This window comes from Punica granatum, chromosome 2 (genome assembly GCF_007655135.1).
Source record: "Punica granatum isolate Tunisia-2019 chromosome 2, ASM765513v2, whole genome shotgun sequence".
Taxonomy (NCBI): domain Eukaryota; kingdom Viridiplantae; phylum Streptophyta; class Magnoliopsida; order Myrtales; family Lythraceae; genus Punica; species Punica granatum.
In genome coordinates, this window is record NC_045128.1 from 36,717,033 (window position 1) to 36,737,913 (window position 20,881).

Sequence of the window (20,881 nt, forward strand, 5' to 3'; positions counted from 1 at the left end):
CTCTAGGCTATGAAGATAATTCCACCTGTTGGATATTTTCCGCCATCAGAATTTTTGCATATTCATGTATTTGAATGAGCATTTAGCTGAGCCTAGCATTGATCATGATGCTTACCCGCCTTCAAAACTTTCAGTTCCGGAAGTATCAGAAGCAGTTATCGCGATGCATTGGCGGTGACTCTGCTGTAAATATTGATATTTGTGCTAAAGAAGACGCTGCTTTTAATGTTGCTTGCAGTTGTGCAACCATCCGGTTGAGAGCTGGAACGGATTATAAGATGATATCCATGGGATCGTGACTTGGATTTTGGTGGGCCCTGAAAGAGTTCCATGTTCTGACATATCAGATATGACTTGGATTATGATTACTTGGAGACTGCTCAAGTAATTCTCCACAGGACGGGGAAGAATAGTTGCTGCCTGAAGATTTTTCTGTATCCGTGCTGGCAGAGAGCATGTGTGGAATCTGTGATTCGGTTAATGCCCCTGACGAGAGTTGCTACTGACGTTTCTGGTGGTGTGGTCACCATCTGCCTGGTTGCTCTATGGATACCGGTCGGCCTACTCTGCATTATTCACTCATTTTACTTCCGCGTTCGTATTCATAATCGGGGGTACATCCTGCTTAACTATTTTACTGGTCCTTGGATCATACGGATCACTTTTATCTTGTTTGCCATCTGGCGGGGTTTGGGTGAGATTATTAGTTTAAGCCTGTTGAGACGTGAGGGGAAAGTTTTGAATGCTCTCAATTTCAAATGGCAGGAGACCATCGGCAGGGCTATATTGTCTCAAATCCAGGGTTTGCGGAGCCATGCTTATTCCTTACTCTGGTCTTCCTCCTTTGGGCACCCTTAGAGAAGTTGGACTTGGGAATTTTGAGCCGAAAGTGGAATGCCAGAACAGCATGTTACATAATACGGTTCTGCTTCCCAGTATTTGCTCCTCAGCTCTTTATTATTCTAGTTGGACCACAGTGGAGCAAAGCTAAGAGTTCTGGGCAAGACTTGCCGCACTATTTCACGAGTGCTATGAATAGGTCTGACCATATCGCTCTCTGCACCTATCCATTGCTGAGTACCATCCTTCTTGGTCTTTTTGCTGCCGTCCTCACCGCTTATTTGTTTTGGTTGGGGAGGCAGATTCTGAAATTGGTTCTTAATAAGGGTTTGCCGTCCTGATAGTCTCAGCTTCGAGTTTCCTACCCTTAAGGGTTTTCTTGCTCGGTGTGTCTGTGCTGTCCAAGCCAGAGCATATTCATTTAGGAGTTGTGTGGCTATGTGTATTTGCATGCTCGTGTACTACCCTGTGGCGGATTCCCTTGCTCCGGGTAATGTTCAAGACTTGGAATCTCGAAGGAGAGCCAGTGGGGATTATAACGAGACCTAGTCTCTCTCGTCTAATCGGAGCAACCTCGGGGAGAGCAGCAGGATCAGTTTAGGGAGAAACTCCAATGCATCAGTAAAGCAGGGGTCAGTATCTTTTCGAGCCTCGGAGAGAGACAGTGCTTCAACGGGGACATTTGTGGAGCTCAGTCCATTCTCTCCGAATCGAGATCTGTCAACCTCACGCTGGACTGGCCCATGCAGAGACCAGCATAGGTAGACTCGTAGACTGGGGAAGCTCTGGAAGAACTGGAGTACTCATGAGAGGATCAATTTTGGTGGCAAGGGAGAACTGATCGTAAAGAGTTTGACAATAGTAAATGATAATATCTCCGAACTTTTGGTATGTTCATGTGAAGTTTTTCTCCCTTTTTTTCCGGTAAGAGTTACTTGTTATATAATTTAGGATCTTTGTTTTTCTTTGACACATGAATTGAATTGAAATTGAATGGGGGGGGGTCTTTTTTTCTTTCTGATGTTGCATTCATTTATTGGCGAGTATGACGCCATCGGCTGAATGTTCACCTGGCATGATGTTCTGCTGTGGTTTGACTTGTATCAAAAGATGGAAGTCATCACCAAGCTACTGTTAGTATCGGTGATAGCCACCCCCAGAAGGCCTCAATGGGACTTGATGTAGCCTAATGAGGCCAATATTTTGTGGATCGACATGTTGTCGCTTGTTTTTGCTTTTCTTTTGGCTATCGAGTTGTATCCAAATTTAGTCAAACTTGTCCCCTCGGTTCCATGAACTCCTGCAACGCACAGGATGCGTAAACTGGACGGGCACTAGTCTAATATCAATATATTGCCTGGCTGACTTGAGGCTAATGGCGAGCAATACTACATGGTTGAGTTGAGGCTAATTGTGAAGAATGAAGGCATAATATTGATCATGCAGTCTATTCCACTAGAAATTTTGAGTGTAATTCTTACTACTATTCCCTCAAGGTCCGTCTCGGCCTCATCTAATTATTAGATCAACCTTTTGTGTTGCAACCTGTTATGACCTGAATTAGAAAGGGCATAGATTGATCCAGAGAGGTAGGGAACGAGAAGAAATCTCAAATAGAGAGAGACGAAGGAAAACAGTTAATTTTCAGAGTTTTCTCATATATGGATATCTGCTTCTTACATGAGAAGCCCTTTTATGCGTGGGCTAATGATACCATTGCACAATCACCTCCACTAGTGTAACTAACTAAGTTAGAACAATTAAAAGTACTCCCACTAGTTATCTATTTCTCACTCTTTCCCCCAATATTCTTTCTTTATTACAATCTGGTCCCCAAAGAGTTTGATCAATAACAGCTTAGCTTATCTAATTTCAAGACGGTCGTAAATCCGGCTAGAGGCGAAGCTGATGCCGATCGACTACCACCCAGCAGCGACGACCCTAACTGGAGACCGGACCACTAAAGCCTTCTCCAAGACCTCGCCGACAATACCGATAAGGAGGAAGGTGGTGGTTGCCACCATCCACATCATCAGGGTGTAGTTCGCACTGAGAACCGCTGACAACAGTGAGGGGACCGACCCAGCAGCAAAGTAAACGCCCTTGAGAGTCTCAACCAACCAAGGGTGGGGGATATCTGTGGCTACCTGTACCGAAAGATCTTGCCCTGATTCCACCGTTTCCTCTGTAGCTTATTGGCCTGCCATAGCAAGCTTTAGGAGAGCTTCTGTGGTCTTTTTGTCAGACCACGTCGTCAAAAGCTGTCCTATGGCAAAGCCCAACACAGCTCCGATGAACCCGAAGAATCTAGCAGCAGCCATCACCTTCTAATCAACAATTGTGGCCCCGAGACCAATTATTATGGAAGCCATCGTCAAGGCTCCGCTTATGGCCCAGTAACTAGCCTCTCGAAGCCTTTTTGAGAAGCTCCCTTCCACCACAGCTTCTCTATGTTTGGATAAGAAGACCAATAAAATTTATGCATTAACGGTTAAACCAAATTTAATAAATATGTAATTTTCAAGTACTTTATCGCAAATCAATATAAAGAATCATAATTTTTAGGATATATCCACGACGAAGGGAAAAAAATTGGAAAAAAGTCATTTTTAGTCCTCAAATTTTAGCTGCCTTTTCATTTCCGCCCTAAACCTTTATTTTGATTCAATATCATCCTGAACCTTACACAATTTGTTCACTTTAGTCCTACCGTTAAGTTTTCCATCCAAAAATGTAGATGTGAATTCTTACCTAATGAGTGGATGCCACATGTCGAATGATTAATCTTAATAAATCGACTCATCAAATCTATTGATTTGGCATCTTGTCACAACAAAATCCATTTGCTCAAAAACCAAATCGATTTTAATTGGAAAAAAAAGGAAAGGAAGAAAGTCCCTTCGGACTTCTGTTCTTCTATTAGTTCAATAGACGAAGATATGACAGAGTTTGTTTCAAATTTCAATCAACGAAGGGATTAAACAAATCTACTGAAGCTCAAATCCAAAGAAACTGAAGCATGGCTTTCAAACCGATATGAGATTCAGTAATAAGGATTTTCAGGAAGCCTAAGAGAGATTGATTTCTATAGAAAATAAGGGCCTCTGCCTCACCTGCTTCTGCAATTGCCTCTCAAGGGAACTGATCCGCTCTTCAAGGTCAATATTCTTGTGCTCTGCTGCTATGAGAAGGGTCTCGAGCTCGAGCACTCTAGCAGTTGTACTAGTAGAGGTAACGGTGGTTGTTGCAGCAGTAGTAGAGGCTATACTAAATGCTGGGGCAGGAGTGGTCAAGGGGGCATGTGACGAAGTCGGAGTTGTAACCTTAGTTGACAAAGAAAAGCTTGGAACAGAGCTGGTGGTCCCCAAAGAAGCAGTAGTGGAAACCACAACAAAAGCGGTAAATGAACCAGTAGTAGCAGCTGAAGCTGCCGATGACGAACTTGCTACCAATGATGGAAAAGACGCGGCTGAAGCAGAGGTATCAGCTGTTGGTGTTGATGCACTCGTGGTGGTGGTAACCGTTGAGAAGATGGGGGCAGGAGAAGAAGCGAGTGAGAAAGATGTGGATTTTGTGGCTGGGGCTGTGGAGGCGGCTGTGGCAGGTGCTGAGGACGCTGCAATATTGAAATATGTATATACATGCATATTAAGTATGTATATAAATATATGTTAGTCGGGAATACTTGGTTTTCAACACTCACACAGTATTAAAAATATGTATATACATATAAATATATATGTAATTACGTACATAATAAGTATGTGCATTATGAGACTTTATTTAGTGTAATTTAACATTTTTATTATAATATACTTTTACCGTCATAAAATTTCTTTCGTAATAATAGAATTTGTCACAACGTATAAAATTTCTTTTGGTGTATGGAACTCAACAATAATATAAAAAAATCCTTAAATGGATGCAGAAATGTTGATTCCAAAACTACTTACATTTGTGACCAACGCACGCCTAAATAAGTTAAAGAAAGACATAGACACAAAGTTATGAAACATCAAACTATATAATCTTGGAGACCGTCCGAAATTAAGGGAGCTTACATCGCATACATTAAAGTTATATATCTTGTCATTTTAAATACACCAAACTAGATGTAATCATACATTGATGCATTGCGCATTTCGGACACATTCCTTTATAATGAAGTGCTGATCGATTATAAAATTATATATTATATGATAAACTGAAATATATATGGGCTGCCTTGTTAATTTCTTAGCGCATTAGAGGTGATTCTATCAATTAACAAGGTGAAACCAAAAGTTATAGCCATGGCCGCCCAACCACCGATCAGAACCCTAATGGATGACTTCACCACAGGTGCCTTCCCCAGCTTTGCGCTCAGCCACCCAAACCCCACCAAGGCTGCGCTAGCCGCTGCCACCACCGCCCAGAGCCTCACCTTGTGGTCCTTAATGAAGACAGCTGCCAAGAGGGGCACAATTGCCCCCGCAGCAAAGGCCAGGGCCGAGGCACCCGCAGCCTGCCAAGGGCTGGGGAGCTTCCTCTCCATCTCGTCCATCTCTTCAGCTCCAGCCGTCCCAGTCCACCCGACCCGCTTCATCTGGGAGAGCTCGATGTCGTATTGGGAGTAAACCGAGACCAGCTCGCCGATGGCCATGCTGCAGGCCCCACCAAAGAGGCCCGCGATCCCCGTGAGAACCATGGTCTTGGCGTCATTGCGGACTGCCCCTACACCCATCATGAGCGAAGCAATGGACAAAAGCCCGTCATTAGCCCCGAGAACTGCGGCCCGTAGCCATTGGGCCCGCTTCGAGAAGTCGACCTCCACGACATCATCAACGATTCCATCCCCAGATTTCGGGTGAGTCCCGCCCTCGACATCTCTGGCGTGGATGGACTTGGTGTTGGTTGCCAATTCCATTGATAGAAGGAAGCTGAAACGAAAAGTATGTGAAGAGGAGAGAGAGAAGTTGATGGGATCAGCTGAGAGAGAGAGGAGCAAATGGGGATTTCCGGATTATTTGGTTGTGTGGAGGAGTGTGGAGGCCACACGCCCTTATTTATAGAGGGAAATTAATTACTTTTTAAATAAAAAATGAGTGGGCCCTGTCGGGGGAATTTGATAAGTTTGGGTAGCTGTCTTCATTTTGAGAAAAAAGGGTCCTCAATGCGTTCGGTGGTATCTTTTGCGTTCACACCGCTCGACCGGTCGAGAACCGGTTCAATCAAACGTAAATGTCCTACGAAATTCTGGAGATTGTCAATTAATACTAAATCCAAAAAGGAAAAACACAAATATTATCAATTTAATTTCTTGTCGTGGTACTTATCAAAAAATAAAAATCCTGTCATGGTATGTTTTGTCCAATATTCTATCATGTATGAGGCTTCATTTGAAAATACGGTGACGGTTGAATAAATACTTAATTTATTGAATTTTAAGCAGAAGCAGTGTTTGGTGAAATATTTTATAATCGTGGTTTGGCTAATTTCTGAGATTGAAAACGTGATTTTTTCTAACAGGTTTATAAGTGCTTACAAAAATTACTTATGCTTATTTTCTATTTTAAACATCCATTTTAATTTTTGCACTTTCAAATTGTTACCTCAAAAATACTTTTGTTTATCCTAAAATCAGCACTTATATTTCATCATTTTTATTTCAGCAATAACACTCTCAAACCAAGTCTAAGGTTAATTCACTTGTACTAGTCGGGGCACAGAGTCATATTTACTATGTATGTCTTGCCCGATGGATGTCAACTCCATGACTATTATAATGCCAATTTGGTGAGTGATAGCTAATTCTCAAGTAATTTTGCGGGTAGCGAGCTTTGCTTCCTACCAGATACTGAGTCATATCCTTCCACACAAACTTAATGAGCAAACGCATGAAGTGAGGATGGATTCTTAAAAATGCATTATGATGTTCTATAGTCGAAGATTTAAGTGCAGACCATGGGTTTTCTCGGTGAATCTATCCTTATCTCAACTATCTTGAGGCAGCATCCTTAGAGCAACGAATAATCCGTGACAACCCGTGATGCTATGTATGCACTAGCTAGTCATAGAATAAATAAGTCGGGCCACGTACAACAAATTAAGGTCGGCTTTTGTGTATATGCGTATTTGTACAGGTAATGTTTTTTGGTGTTATGCATCAGCCATGCATGAGACGTCGTATCTTCACGAAACCATGTAAAAAGTGATCTTTCCATATGCTATTGGCGAATCTCATCTTATGGCCTCTTTGATGAAAGCTCTTTGGGAAGAGTATTAATTCTGTTCGAATTACTGGCTGAAGTGTCATTTCAAAGAATTAATTAAAAATGGAGCAAAAACTAAAAGAAAAAAAAGTTTATTAAAAATTTAAAAGGAAAAAAGAAAAAGAACTCGACCAAAGAGATTTCATGGAGAAATGGGCTTGAAGTATTCCAAGAATATTGGTGTCAACTTCAATAAGCAGAAGCTGCTCGGAATCGCGCACTTTAACCTAATCCACAATCTTGTTTCCTTTCATTTCCCGACAATGATTAAGTTGGAAAATCATAAATTTTAATTTTTTAAACAAGAATTTTTTTTATGAAATGATTACTTGTTTATTATAAGTAGTGAAAAGATAAAACGATATGAATTATATCATGGTGAACAGTCTTAAGACTTGTTAAGCTAGAGAGTATGATCATAGGTGGTGTACATTCATATAATTTTGTCGAGTTTTATATGTCCTCGATCAGGGAATACCTTAGAAAGAATATATTACAAAGATATTTTTTTTATATAGATAGATATTATATGGAAATGCCCACTTTAAGAAGCAAAGAGAATCCAGGCTAGTCTAGTCACTAGTGGAGTCTCCACCAGATCTTTTTCCTTTTTCCTTTTTTTCAGTGGATGATAATTGTTTTTTTGGTCAGAATAATAATATTTAATTGAAATAAGTTGATTGCTTAGTCAGATCACTTCGGCTCAAACGATGCCAGCAGCCGGAAGCAAATATTAAATGGAGAGGGCGCGTGGTATCCATACGATAGCACCGAATTTTTAGATTCCTTTTTCTTTTTATAAAAATTACTCCTAAATCTGTCCTATTAACTTCTTTAACAATCGAAAAAAATTACTTCTATACTTTCTTTTTTGGGACAAGTACTCCTTAACCTTTTAAATTATGAAGAACAAGACAATTGCTCCCTAATAAACTTTTATTTGAGAAAATTTAAATTTGTATTTTCACCAAAAAATGGTTTGCTGGTATCCCACATTTAGTGAAAAGCAAGGATGTAAAACCTTAATTTTTCAATATATAAATCAAAATTATATATCGTTCCGTTTAAACAACCAATATGATAATGTCATGACAATTTTTGGAGGATTGCTGATGGGAAGGCTCAACTAAACGATATTGAGTTTGGGTAAGGATATATATATATATATATATATATATCTTGCAATGCCAAATGTAGCTTTGATGACCCTTTCATTAATTTCATGTTGTGGGGGTTGATCATGGGAAGCTCAACTCTAAGCCTCATTAAGACCGTACAATGCTGAGGATGACCTCACCGAAGCACAAGAAGTAGTCTCGTTGAAACAAAACGAGTATTAAAAGAGAACAGTAGGAGTCTAGGTATGACTTAGTTAGAGTCGATGTTACATTGCAAATATCAAAAGCAGTCTAAACTTCGGGTGACATATTGCTAAGCCTTATAATTTATCGTTTTTATGGTAATGTTACAATTTGTTTTGGCATCATAAGTGATGAGATTTCACTTTCTTTTTTCTTTCTTTTATCGAATATATCTTTTAATTTTATCTTATCGAATCCGCAATTAATCAAATGACATCACTTTTTTTTTCTTTTTTTTTTTTTGGTGTGTGATTGACAAACGTCTTTCAATTCCTCCTTGAGAGATTACGAAGAGGGCATATGCCAAGAAATATGTGTGAATAAATAAATGGGACAGACGTGCATTTGCCTTCCACGTTTTCCCACGTCCATTGACTTTTTAATTATTTCGGTATTTCCTTTTTCTTTTTTATCGTCATCTTCTTTTAACAGCGAGATATTGAGGAATCCTCCATCAACAGGTGACAAAAACAATTCCCACGCACTTGTGAAAAACTAATCATATAAACAAGTAAATTCTATGAATAGTTTGTTTATGATTAGATATGATAACACAAGAGATTGCCATAGAAACAACCATTGGCACCCAATTCTTATTCTCCGGCAGAAACTAGTTTGCGTGTGTTTTCTGAACTAGGTGTGATGTCATTAAATACGATCGATGTCGTCAAGCTAGTTTACCAACAAAAAAAAAATGTTGTCATGTTAGTTTTAGGCTTCTAATCGAAAGATATAAACAATCTGAATTGATCTAATACGATCTTAATCGAGAGAATACGTACAATAATCCACCTATTTATAGGCTCAATAAAGCAACGAACTAAGAAATACATAATCTCAAAATATTAAGATGATCTGATGCCAATAAGATATTGGAAAATATGATACGATTTAATTCAAATATTCTAATTCCTAAAATGTCTAAATAATATTTTTCACACTTATATTGCCGAGAATATGACGCGTGATAAGTGTGACAGAGCGACAAGGAAAGACGTATGAGATGCGCGTGTAACTTGGTTAAGGTACGATGAGTCTTGAAAGGTTATGAAGTGGAGACGGTTAAGCCGAGATCAAATTTTAGATGAAATCGAAATGAGAATATTGAAAAGAAGCAGATACTGGGGGCTGGTTTTCAGTAAGTCCCTCCCATGCACTGATTATTTTTCTTTATAACATGATAAACTTTATTTGGAGATCAGTCAAGGGGAAGCAACATGACATTCTTTAGTTGAGAGCGCTCTGTTAAGTCGTTCGAGCCGGTTATGGCTCGAGTCATTTAATCCGCATTAGTGTCCCCAGATCTCGTGTGAAATGCACTTTCGACGTGAAAGTACGAGTTATGAGATGGTTTCAGATACAGAATCGATCATCCAACCCGTCAGGAGGAGAGGAGCTTCTGTCGGATTTCCTGTTCCATGCGGTACTGATGTAGCATCAGATCTCCCACTGTGTGGGGACCTCAAAGCGAATTCAGCCTTTACCTGGAATCTAAGCATCTAATAGTAATGTGCGAATGAACTGTTCGGTTGCACACGACTGCAACCCACAGGTTCGATATAATATTGGAATCACTACTAATCATGTTTGAATTGTCGAGGAACATCTTTCTTTTTCTTTTCTTTTGATCAAATCCAGCGATACTCTTATTGATGCTCAATATAAGCTTCAAAAAGCCTCAGTACATCAGGAAACATTTGATCCAAAGAAAAAACATACATGACTAAAGAGTCACACATACCTCAATACGACACATTAGTAATTAATGTTCAGCAAGCATCCACACCCCAAGCTGCTAAACATCCCTGCGTGACTTTCCTCTGCATATTTGGGACTCCCAGCAGTCTGCTTCTGACAGCATTTTCAATCAATTCCCAGACCCTATCAACAGAGGGAGACTCTTGACGATATAATACGGCGTTTCTCTCCCTCCAAAGAAAATATAAATACGTATGCCATAGCAACTTCAGCAGTACAATATGGATTGCTAAAGCGGCGACAGCCCATGTAAACTCAGTAGAACAAGTCCCCTCTGCCCTGAATATTCCATGTGCTATGTATTGCCAGTGATAGATATAGCATCAGATCTCCCACTGTGTGGGGACCTGACGGCAAATTCAGCCTTTATTTGGAATCTAAGCATGTTATAAGCGCGAATGAAAATGTTTGGTAAATTGTCCAAACGATCTTGTCGTTCTCTCTCTTCTTCTTTTTTCTATTTTTGTTTTTCCAAAGATAAAGTAATCCTCCATTCCAAAATATATATATATTCATTTTGTTTCTCTTATGGGCACAGGATAAATATGCTTTTGCCATATCGATTTACCATTCCCAGAGCATTTGCCAGAATTAGTTTCCAGAGATCACGACCTAACTTCTCCAGTAGAGGCTAGGAACCGGCCACCTGATGCCATCCACAGCATGGAATGGAGAAACATATTGCTTCAACATAGTGTCACGATATGGCAGCACAGGACCCGGATGTGGCCAAACCAACAGGGTCAATACAACGGAATTGCAGATCATGTTTTAATTATGAAGAAGATGAAATGGTAGATGATCATATGTACAAAGCTCACATACCCTTCCTCACTTCACCACTCCCATAATCTCATCCTCAATTCACTATCATATCTGTGGTTCCATCCATATCAGTCCTGCTCGATCGAGCTGCGGACATAGGGAGTACTGCACTTTTACCAGGCCCTGGGGACTGGCCAAATGAAGCCTCTCCGCCTTAAAAGGTAACTGTTACTGGCCAACCCTGTGCCATATAGAGGCCCCAAGTACAGTTTGCTAAGTTATTCAAAGTCGGACTCCTATTAGCATATAAGCTTTCACTTCTCAGTTCACTGTCGACCGACCGATAAAAAGATAAATTATTTCAAACAACATACCCCATCCTTCTCGAGAGGATAGCAAGGTCATAGAACTTGGAAAATAATTTGTCAGTCGAACCCTTATGTTCTTTAATGGTTTTGAATGAATGCAAACATCTCAGTTACGGAGGGTCGTCAGATGATGGAAAGTAGAGAAGGGTTCTTGATAAGAAATCAGGTACTCCCTTATTGCCAGGATGTTTCAATTCAAGGTCTCAACAACTCAATAAACCGCTAAGCACAAACATTTCCAGTTTCGGATACAAAACCGATGGTTCAGGATCATCCTATTCCATATCACATGTTGGACGAGCAAGGGGAAATGTTCTACTGCCAGAGAATTGTCCCAATATCACTTCAGTTTCACAAATAATTTTGGGGCAACCTGCAAAATTTAACAAGGAAATCCTGCATCAAAATTTGGAATTGAAGGAAGGCACTATCCTGACGAACCATTTTGACTACAATAGAAGAACAATACTCACGCATTTGTCAACGCAGGACCAGTAATCAAAGTACTGCCCCGTGCAGTGCTTGTGGCCACTCTCGTCACCCTGGATTCTCTTCACACATGCCTGCAGACACAGAGAAGCCAATCTTAGAAAGTATATAAATTAAGGAGAAGATAGGCGCAACGGGAACTAATCGTGTAACCTAGCAAAACTCTAGGATCACTAAAAACGAGCCTAGCATCACCTAGACATCCCTTTTTCTTCCTTTACTTTTAGTCTAAAAGGTATCAGGCAGAGAAACATAAAACTCAGTAGCCATCCCGTATTTACAACTTCAGTCATAACTGCAGCTTCAAGGATTACATACGATACCTGATATTCTAGCAAAGGCTTCACGCACTTTGGCTTGCAGGACTCTTCAAGATATTTCTTCTGGTCGACAGGCTCCTCGTCCGCCCTATATCGAGTCAGACATATTACACATATTTCTACTGATGCAACATGCTAAAAATGCTACAATGAGGAAACTGTTAGGGGGTAGTTCCAGCCATTTTCAGATCTTTCATTAGGCAATCCTACGTTTAGGACAACATTAATAGCATCATTTATACAAATAACTTGCCTATTCCAAATGTTCTTATACCAAGTAGCCAAACTTCACATAGATTAAATCTGCATAAGCAATGGGCAGTCATAGCAGTAGTGCCTCATATATGGACACATAAAATGAGTTGCTGCTGTTTTGTAAGGAGTATTAACCCAAAACATACATCAATGAGTTAATGCTTCTAAAAGGGTTGGTGTTTTAATTAGAGAAAGTAAAACATACAATCTTCACTAGAAAATACACTTTTTCCCTATATAAACAACAAAGTTCAGTTCCCCCCCCCCCCCCCCCCCCCCCCCCCCCCCCCCCCCCCCCCCCCCCCCCCAAAAGAAATATCCCATAAATCTTCAAAAAACCATTTTTGGAAGAAACATCCAAGCTGGACAATCTCCAGTTCCATTATCATCATCATGTAAGTCATCCTATTACAAAAGCTACACCATCAATTTCCCCAATTCTCTTCAGAGAGGCCCAACAATCCTTCTGCAAGCCAAACTGTGTACCACATATCATTAATTCGTGAAATTATCAACTAAACCCCTTTCGCATTATCCGATACCACTCCACAAATATTACAAGTTTGTGCAGATTGCTACATAAGAAAAACACCTCCCCATAGATAAGACAAATAGTCCTTAGCTTACTTTTTAAAACCTAACAACTATATTGGCAATTTAATTACCCAAGAGAGAACCACGAAATTGCCACCAAAAAAGTAGAAAATTGATCCACAAATGAATTGATGTAAACACAAACTACAAGAGGGAGAACTAGTGTGACACCAAAGCTAGCATTAACATATATCTACGGTCCTAATGTTAATCCAGAGATTTTTTCCTCTACCCCATACCCATCTATGTTCAGAGTATAGATGGATAAGACAGACATTCTGGATTAGGTAACACTGACTAACCACACCTTCAGTAGTTTATAGGGAATAACAGGCTCGTGCATTGTCATTAGTTTGGTCTAAAAACAATATTATTTTTAGTTCTTCCATCAGTCTTTTAGCCTTTCAATGAAATGTGGAACAAATGATCCACCTGCCAACATATAGAAATTCAACAAACCGCAGAGGCACTAAAAGAATAGAGTTTGCATATCCATGCTCACATGAAACATCCAAATAAATCAAAATCCATGAGAACTTATACTTACATAGAAATAATGCAAAGATAGAGGACTGACTAGGTGTAACACTTGTGGATACCTGTACAAGTAAAACGTACATGTACAAAGTTCATCAGTACCACATTTAGTATCATATCTACATCAAGGAAAGAACAAGACAACTGGAAGGTGCACCCAACCAACAGCTATTTAACCGATAAACTGCCAATTGCCAGCTATTGAGGATCACACAGAGTAAAGGCTGAAATAAACAAATCATATGGCAGAGATAGCTTCGAGAATCTTTTGTTAATATATTCAAAAACTCAATTTCCTCAATCATGTCGAGTAATCCCACCAAGCGCATTTCCAGAATTCATGCCAAAGAAGCACTGACATCAGCTCTAAGCATTCAAATGCACATCAACCACCATCACCATGAACGACATATGGGATCAGAATTACAGTTTCAATGCCCAAGTATTAACAAGCAGCAAGTCACACGAACAGAGGATTCGCAACAAGCAAATCAACTCTGACATTTTCATGCCATACCCAAGCTCAAAATTAGATTGGAAATCACAAAGATGCCCATCGGAGCACTTCAACGCCCCATCGCAATCACTCGAAAGAACACCTCAGATCGGCAAGAAGACAATAATAGGAAGCTTCGCAGCTAGATCTGATTCCTCGGAGTACAACGAGAGCTGGAGAGATGAGCAAGGGAGGGATTTACCTAAGGACTTCGAAGCTCCGGCGAAGGACTCGCAGTCGCAGCAGCAGATGGGTAGAACAAACAATCAATCAATCGATATTGTGCAGAGACCGAAGATGAGTCAGAATAATAAACTAACGGTTTTGCTTAGGTTTTGCCTGCTGCTTGGTCCAACCCCAAGACCGGGCTAACGTGCGCAGAGGAATGCACTGGAAGAGGAAAATGGGCTTGTCGGCCCACTATCAGCCCGAATTAACTGGATCATTCATGGGCTAAAGACGATAGGCAAGCCCACCTCCCACTGGGTCGATAACTCTACGGGCGTCGAGGGTCGACAGTCCTACGGGCATAGGTGAATGAAACATGATCCTTCGGCACGATGACGGAGCGCAGCAAATTACGTGCTGGAAAATGATGTTACCTCCGACATCCTCAACCCGCTCACGATATATAAATGGTAATTTTCTTTTATTAGTTACGGAACTGTCACTACGAGGGGATTCAACATTGTCGTGTGTTTGTTACGGGACATGACATCGCTCAAGACGCGCTTTCGTTTGAGACTTCTTGTTTGCTCCAATGATCTCAGTATCTCTATTGTCCCGGGCGTTGTGGCCTCCCCTATTCTTCTTAGCCGATAACATACCACGTTCAATTTGTTTCAAGATTTTCTAATTAATGTCTATTATCTGTCATATATAAGGTTTAGGTGTGTCACGTGTGATTCAATTCCCTTTGAAATAGGCCAATATAATGTTGACAACACGAGGACTTACGAAACATGTACTTCCCCAATTCGTACTCGATCGAGGATTATTGTCTCATATAGAAATCATCAGATGCAGTGATTGCATGGAACGGTGGATCGCGTGCAAAACCTATCCTAGTTTAGATTGCCGGCTACTCACCTCTCTTACTAAATTATCTTATTTATTCATAATTCCATTTATGAATACCATATCGAGAGAATCGATCAAACATATGTATCGGTTCTTTGTGTACACATATGCTCACGATCCCGAGCGGTGCCAGCTTGTTCGACAAGCAAAATGCATGACGGGGCAGACTTTCCAAGTCAGCATCGAGTGTGATTCCACCGCCCAAGCCCACCATGGTAGCCGACCCTTATGCCTTTGCTGGCGTGGAAATGCACGTACGTACAGTCAAGAAAAGTCTCACACATCAACATCATCAAACCACACCATAATTGGGAAAATTGACATGGACGGCGCCTGATTCTGACAATTCCCTAAACTTCTATATTTTTGTTTCTCATCGGCTCGGTTGGTTGGTTGGTCGGTGAGCTCCACAGAACTGTTCATGGTGCTGCCTGCATATATAAAACGCCCCATTTCGCCCAATTCCATTCCATTGATTCCTAAAGTCGCGTGTTCTTCCTCAGCTCCCACACACAGCAATCTCTCGAACTGCAGAGACCGGATTCTGTAAAGTAACTCGCGATCTAACTCCACTGCTTTCTATGCATGTATCTTTTTCTAGCATGCTAAGCTTGGCGAGGAAAGTAGCTGCTATGTTATTTCGTCTAGGGTACAATAGACCAGTCTCACTGGAATGATTTTGGTAGAGTGAGTGAGTTTTTTTGCTCGTAAAATCATGTCCGTGGATTGAGCACTTTGTTGTTGTGTGTAAGTTAGAAGCTTCTGCGAAATACGATGATAGATGCTGCTAGCACATGACTTATGTTGATCGGGTTAAATTATGCTGTCTGATACTTAAATCAACAATTAAGATTGATTAGTTGCTCAACTGGACTGGGCTGCATCTTCCACGCACACAATCAGAGCTTGTGTTAGATTCTACAGGAATGAAGTGCGTCTCTGTAGAAAGAACCACAGCAGAATATCATTCTCATTCCTAGGCTGGAGTACTTGTTCCCGGTCTGGATCGATCCGATGTTCGAGTGCATCTTTTCAGAAAGCACTTTGTTTTCCTTGTTCCCAATCAGTAAATCGAACACAAATTATGTCCTCCTTTTAGGAAATGGTCCTTGATTCATATCTTCGGCTAGATGATCTCATGTTGTTGATGGTCTATTCAACGAAGCTCCTCTGTTATTGGTCTATATGAGATTTCGTCATGAAGTGCTGGTAAATTGGACATTGTGGTGTATATCCTGTCACTTGAATTGCTTCCTTTTGATTAAATAGCTCTTGGATCTGTAAAACTGCAGGTTCTGATTTCACTTTTATCATCATAACAAGATGGCCGACCTGGAGGATATACAGCCCTTGTTTGTGACAACGGGACTGGCATGGTGAAGGTTGGTCTTCTTCTTCTTCTTCATAGAAAACATTGGATTTACGCGTGTCACCCACGCGGTCCCAATCTACGAAGGATACGCCCTCCCACACGCGATCCTTACATTAGATCTTGTGGGTCGGGACCTGACTGATGCCCTGATGAAGATCCTCACTGAGAGAGGCTACACTTTCACCACGAGTGCTGAGCAGGAAATTGTCCATGACATGAAGGAGAAGCTCGCCTACGTTGCCCTCGACTTTGAGCAGGAGCTAGAGACGTCAAATACCAGCTCCACAGTAGAGAAAAGCTATGAGCTGCCCGATGGGCAAGTGATCACAGTCGGGGCAGAGAGGTATTACAGGATATATTACGTTGCCGAGATTAGCGGAATTATTTTGCATCATATAATCTTAGTTAGCCTAATTAGTTTCATGTATATTAGGCAATTAAGATATCGTAGAAATCTTTCATGTTTTTCCCTCTTGTACTCAGCTATATGTACATTACCAGAGTATAATCAAACCAAGCTTTTGAGCTTCTCATTCATTGGTTTTTCATAATATAGTATCCAAGCAAACTGGGACCGTGAAACCTAATTTGCTCTAGGGTTGCTCGTGAGAGACAGCAAGAATGGGAAGGGTGTAGAGACGTCAGGAAAGGGTGTCGAACATGATTCTTTTTCGGTTTATACTGTCAACACATCAGACTACACAGGTGCGAGTTTGATCAATTACAAGCTGAATGGGTCGAATTATCTCACCTGGTCGAGGGCTATCCTGTAATAAAGAGGTTCCGATGCCCTGAAGTCCTCTTCCAGCCCTCTCTGATGGGAATGGAGGCACCTGGGATCCACGAGACGACTTATAACTCGATCATGAAGTACGATGTGGATACCAGAAACGACCTGTATGGTAACATCGTCCTCAGTGGAGGGTTGACTATGTTCCCAGGGATCGCCGATCAGATGAGCAAGGAGATTGCCGTGCTTGCCCCGTGCAGCATGAAGGTGAAGGTGGTGGCTCCTCCCGAGAGGAAGTATAGCGTGTGGATTGGTGGGTCCATCTTAGCCTCCCTCAGCACCTTCCAGCAGGTATATAACATGACTTCTACTCTATGTTGGTTCCGTTATTAGGATTGCTTTCCGCCATGAGCAAATGGTTCATCTTCTAGATTCTTGTTGCAGATGTGGATAAGCAAAGGTGAGTACGACGAGTCCAGTCCAGCGATTGTTCACCGGAAGTGCTTCTGAGTGAGTTTGGACGAATACAAATATCCCATTGCAATGGTTCAGTACTGTGTAATTCCGATTTTCTTCTTTTCCTCGATTGGGAAGGGGCATGCAGCTATATGTATTGTTTGAGTTTAGTGAGCTTAAGGAGTGTATATCAATCGTGTTATCGAACTTGTTAGATGGTGAATTGATTCGAATACTTCCAGAAGGATTCTTCTTTCCATTCTTTTCATTTCCTACATAGTCAGGAATGTGCAGGCAAGTCAGGTGCTTTGTTGTAATGGGCCATGAAAAATTTCAAAAATTAAACAAAAAAATAATTCAAAATAATTCAAATGGTTCATCCCTTTTGGTGATTGAAAAGGTTGTTTCACAGAGAATCATGTCTCCCAAACCTCAAACGCTTTCTCCTGATCGATCATAAAAGTATGGCTGCGGTTTTCCATTTGGGAGCAACATGTACGGTAGTTGGCCGATTCAAGTTCAAGAAACTCTCAGGTCTATGTGGAGATCAGGATGACTATTGAATTTCCCGATTAATCGATGCCCATAAAAAGCTACAACAATGATGCACTCTAACCAAGTCGACAACCCTGCAATCCACCTATGACGTATAATGTTGGTCGGAAGGACAGGAACCGCTCCTATAATTTTGAGAAGCGCATTCAAAAATAGAGATTTAGTTTAATCTCTAGCATCTTAAATACGTTAGATGCCATCCACACATTTTATGAGTGCCCAAGGGACGCCCACAAGCTCCGATGGCACGACCGTGATCGTCCTAAGGAGCTGGAAAGCTATAGTATTGGTACCTTTTCAACCATGGAATTGCCGAATGGACATGGATATTGACAATATCCTAAGAATTATAAATGGCACATTGCTCTATTAGTGGAAAGCAATGAGAGAGAGATGGTATATGAACAGAATGATGCCAAATAGGTCTGGTCTGTTAGATTGACGAAATTTACAACCTTCGACTGGGAACGATCCAGCTGTTTCAAGGTCCCAAATTTGATAATTCCAACTGTTTCCTAAAATAAAAAATACATGAGAAATCCCCTCTGTCCATTGGCTTTTTTTTTTGTCCCAAAAGAAAAAATATTGAATTAAATTATGTTCATCCCTATTTAAATCAGTTCATTAGAAGCATTGCCTCTCAATTGTCCTCTCCCATCTTCATCAATCTTTAATAATTCTTTTCAACAGGGGGAGAGACTAATCTTTTCTGAAAGGTTTAAGAGAATGGGGGGTTGTGCTAGTATGCCACTCAAGTTCAAGAAGGGCGAGAGCTTGCCGCCAGAACCCGCCAAGGAGGAGGCTGTCCCTGCTGCCAAGGAGGTGAAGGCCGAGCAGCCGGAGAAGAAGGTCGAAGGAGGGGATGAGAAGAAGGAAGTCGAGGAAGAGGGCGACAAGAAGGAAGTCGTAGAGGAGGGCAAGGGTGCTTCCCTCAAAAACTTGCTTGACCAGGTGAATTCACAAATCGATCTAAATCATGTATCATATATACGCTTTCTAACACACGCATCGTTCGGGTAGAACTTCCTTGACTTTTCCATGAACACTTTCCTGCCGTGTCCCTCTGGGGCCCTCGCATGGATCTATAGCAGTTAGTTACGTTCTGTGCCTTTTATGTATACATGCATCGAATTGGCTCGCTAGCTAGTCATATGCAGACTTTACAGATGATTAAGAACTTTGAAATCCCATTTTCTCATGTCTGGATAAGAGAGCTGTACATTCCCAATTTGTCGGAACAACGCTACTTGGGATGTACATATTCTATTTTGCTGCTAGTGATGCTCATCCTAGACGCGATCACAATAACGTTTGTTCCAGACTATTACATTTGTAAAGGCGCAAAGAAACCAGATGGAAAGGAAATACTATATATGTGAAACCCGACAATCTTATATAAACCTGACTAGTCCATTCGTGTTCATATTAAACACGTATGGCATTACATTATCTATTCCTATATGTAAGAACTCATTCATCTTAATATCACCATGCATGGTTAACATTGTTCCCTTTCTTTCCTTCATGGAAAAGGATGAGAAGAAGAACGAAAGCGAGCGAAAGAAGGAAGAAGCAGCAGCCGAGACAAAGGCCGTAGAGGCGGAGAAGGAGGAGGAGAAAGCCGAGGAGAAAAAGGCAGAAGTAGCAGCAGCAGCAGAGGAGAAGAAGGAAGAAGAGACCAAATGAAACACAAATTTGACGTGAAATCTCTCTCTCTAAATTAATCATTATCTTGAGTTCTGACCACTGAACAAGAGAAAGTTGAATCTCATGGATTGGTCCTGGGATTAAAAAAGAACAAGCTGGATTAACTGGTTTAATACTTGTGCGGATGATTTGATGTCTTTTTTCTTAGTCTCGAGGAGAATTTTACTTTGTTGAGTATTTGGACAGCTAGCCCAATTATTTAATTGTACCATCGTGTCTTGTTTTTTCTTTTTAACTCTGGATTACAACACTTCTGTTTTTTTTTTCAATTTCATTGCTTCTTGTTACATTTTATCTTTTGTTCTATATCCAAATCAACGTATATATCGAAGAGAAATCAGATCCATTGTTAGCTGATCGGCGGGGCCGAAGCATATGCGGTCTAGTAGTAGCTCAAAGTATATGCACGCCGAAAGAAAAAGGAGGGCAAGAAGAATGAACAGCCAAAAATAACTAACAGAATTACATGGGGAAAAAAAATAGGGTTAATCACACCAAAAATCATAAATTTACACTATCCTCCTAAATCTAGCATCAATTCTCAATTTTTCCAAATCTAGCATCAACTCTCAATTTTTCCAAATCTAGTAGCAACTTGCCGGCGTTAGTCCATATCTATCGTCCATCCCCAATTCCGTCAATTTTTCTGGCGTGGCAAGTAACTCCTGCTAACTTGGCTTAACAATTTTTAGGCTCCAATAAAATGACATGTGGACTTGTGATCCCACTTGTTTTTATTAAGAAGACTCTAATATTTCTCATTTTTCAAATTTGGCCCCATATTCTCATCTCTTTTCTCACTTAGCACACTGCCGGTAGACTTGCGGCCGAGTCGAGGAGTCGAGTCGTGGAAGGAGGAAGGAGAAGGAAATAACGTTAGCGACGGAGTCGAAGGGCAGGGGGAACCTACAGCCGGGTCAGCCCCCTCCCCTCTCCTCCTGTTTTTC

The 20,881-nt window shown here is 40.9% G+C and overlaps 5 protein-coding genes and 1 pseudogene across 5 annotated transcripts; 3 read left to right on the forward strand and 3 right to left on the reverse strand.

The window, feature by feature from the left end:
- The first annotated feature begins 480 nt into the window (after positions 1-480).
- Positions 481-1,441, forward strand: LOC116193942 (annotated as a pseudogene).
- Positions 1,442-2,620: 1,179 nt separating this feature from the next.
- LOC116194801 (spore coat protein SP96-like) lies at positions 2,621-4,751 on the reverse strand. The gene is made up of 2 exons (XM_031523695.1): positions 3,954-4,751; positions 2,621-3,288 (listed from the first exon to the last, which is right to left on the reverse strand). The coding sequence occupies exons 1-2, from the start codon at positions 4,485-4,487 to the stop codon at positions 3,241-3,243; spliced, it is 582 nt and encodes a 193-aa protein (XP_031379555.1). The 5' UTR covers positions 4,488-4,751; the 3' UTR covers positions 2,621-3,240.
- Positions 4,752-4,885: 134 nt separating this feature from the next.
- Positions 4,886-5,851, reverse strand: LOC116194800 (vacuolar iron transporter homolog 4-like). Its single transcript, XM_031523694.1, has one exon. The coding sequence runs from the start codon at positions 5,744-5,746 to the stop codon at positions 5,069-5,071; it is 678 nt and encodes a 225-aa protein (XP_031379554.1). The 5' UTR covers positions 5,747-5,851; the 3' UTR covers positions 4,886-5,068.
- Positions 5,852-11,471: 5,620 nt separating this feature from the next.
- Positions 11,472-14,386, reverse strand: LOC116198191 (cytochrome b-c1 complex subunit 6-like). The gene is made up of 5 exons (XM_031528544.1): positions 14,237-14,386; positions 13,549-13,600; positions 12,156-12,240; positions 11,817-11,906; positions 11,472-11,716 (listed from the first exon to the last, which is right to left on the reverse strand). Coding segments are annotated over exons 2-5 (210 nt in total). The 5' UTR covers positions 13,551-13,600; positions 14,237-14,386; the 3' UTR covers positions 11,472-11,683.
- Positions 13,939-17,879, forward strand: LOC116193943 (actin-3-like). Its single transcript, XM_031522681.1, has 4 exons — positions 13,939-14,366; positions 16,497-16,829; positions 17,267-17,567; positions 17,661-17,879. Exons 1-4 carry the CDS (start codon positions 13,939-13,941, stop codon positions 17,724-17,726), a joined length of 1,128 nt encoding a protein of 375 aa, XP_031378541.1. The 3' UTR covers positions 17,727-17,879.
- A 1,012-nt stretch (positions 17,880-18,891) lies between these two features.
- On the forward strand, positions 18,892-20,192 carry LOC116194211 (nucleolar protein 58-like). Its single transcript, XM_031522969.1, has 2 exons — positions 18,892-19,178; positions 19,761-20,192. Exons 1-2 carry the CDS (start codon positions 18,954-18,956, stop codon positions 19,911-19,913), a joined length of 378 nt encoding a protein of 125 aa, XP_031378829.1. The 5' UTR covers positions 18,892-18,953; the 3' UTR covers positions 19,914-20,192.
- Positions 20,193-20,881: the final 689 nt, after the last annotated feature.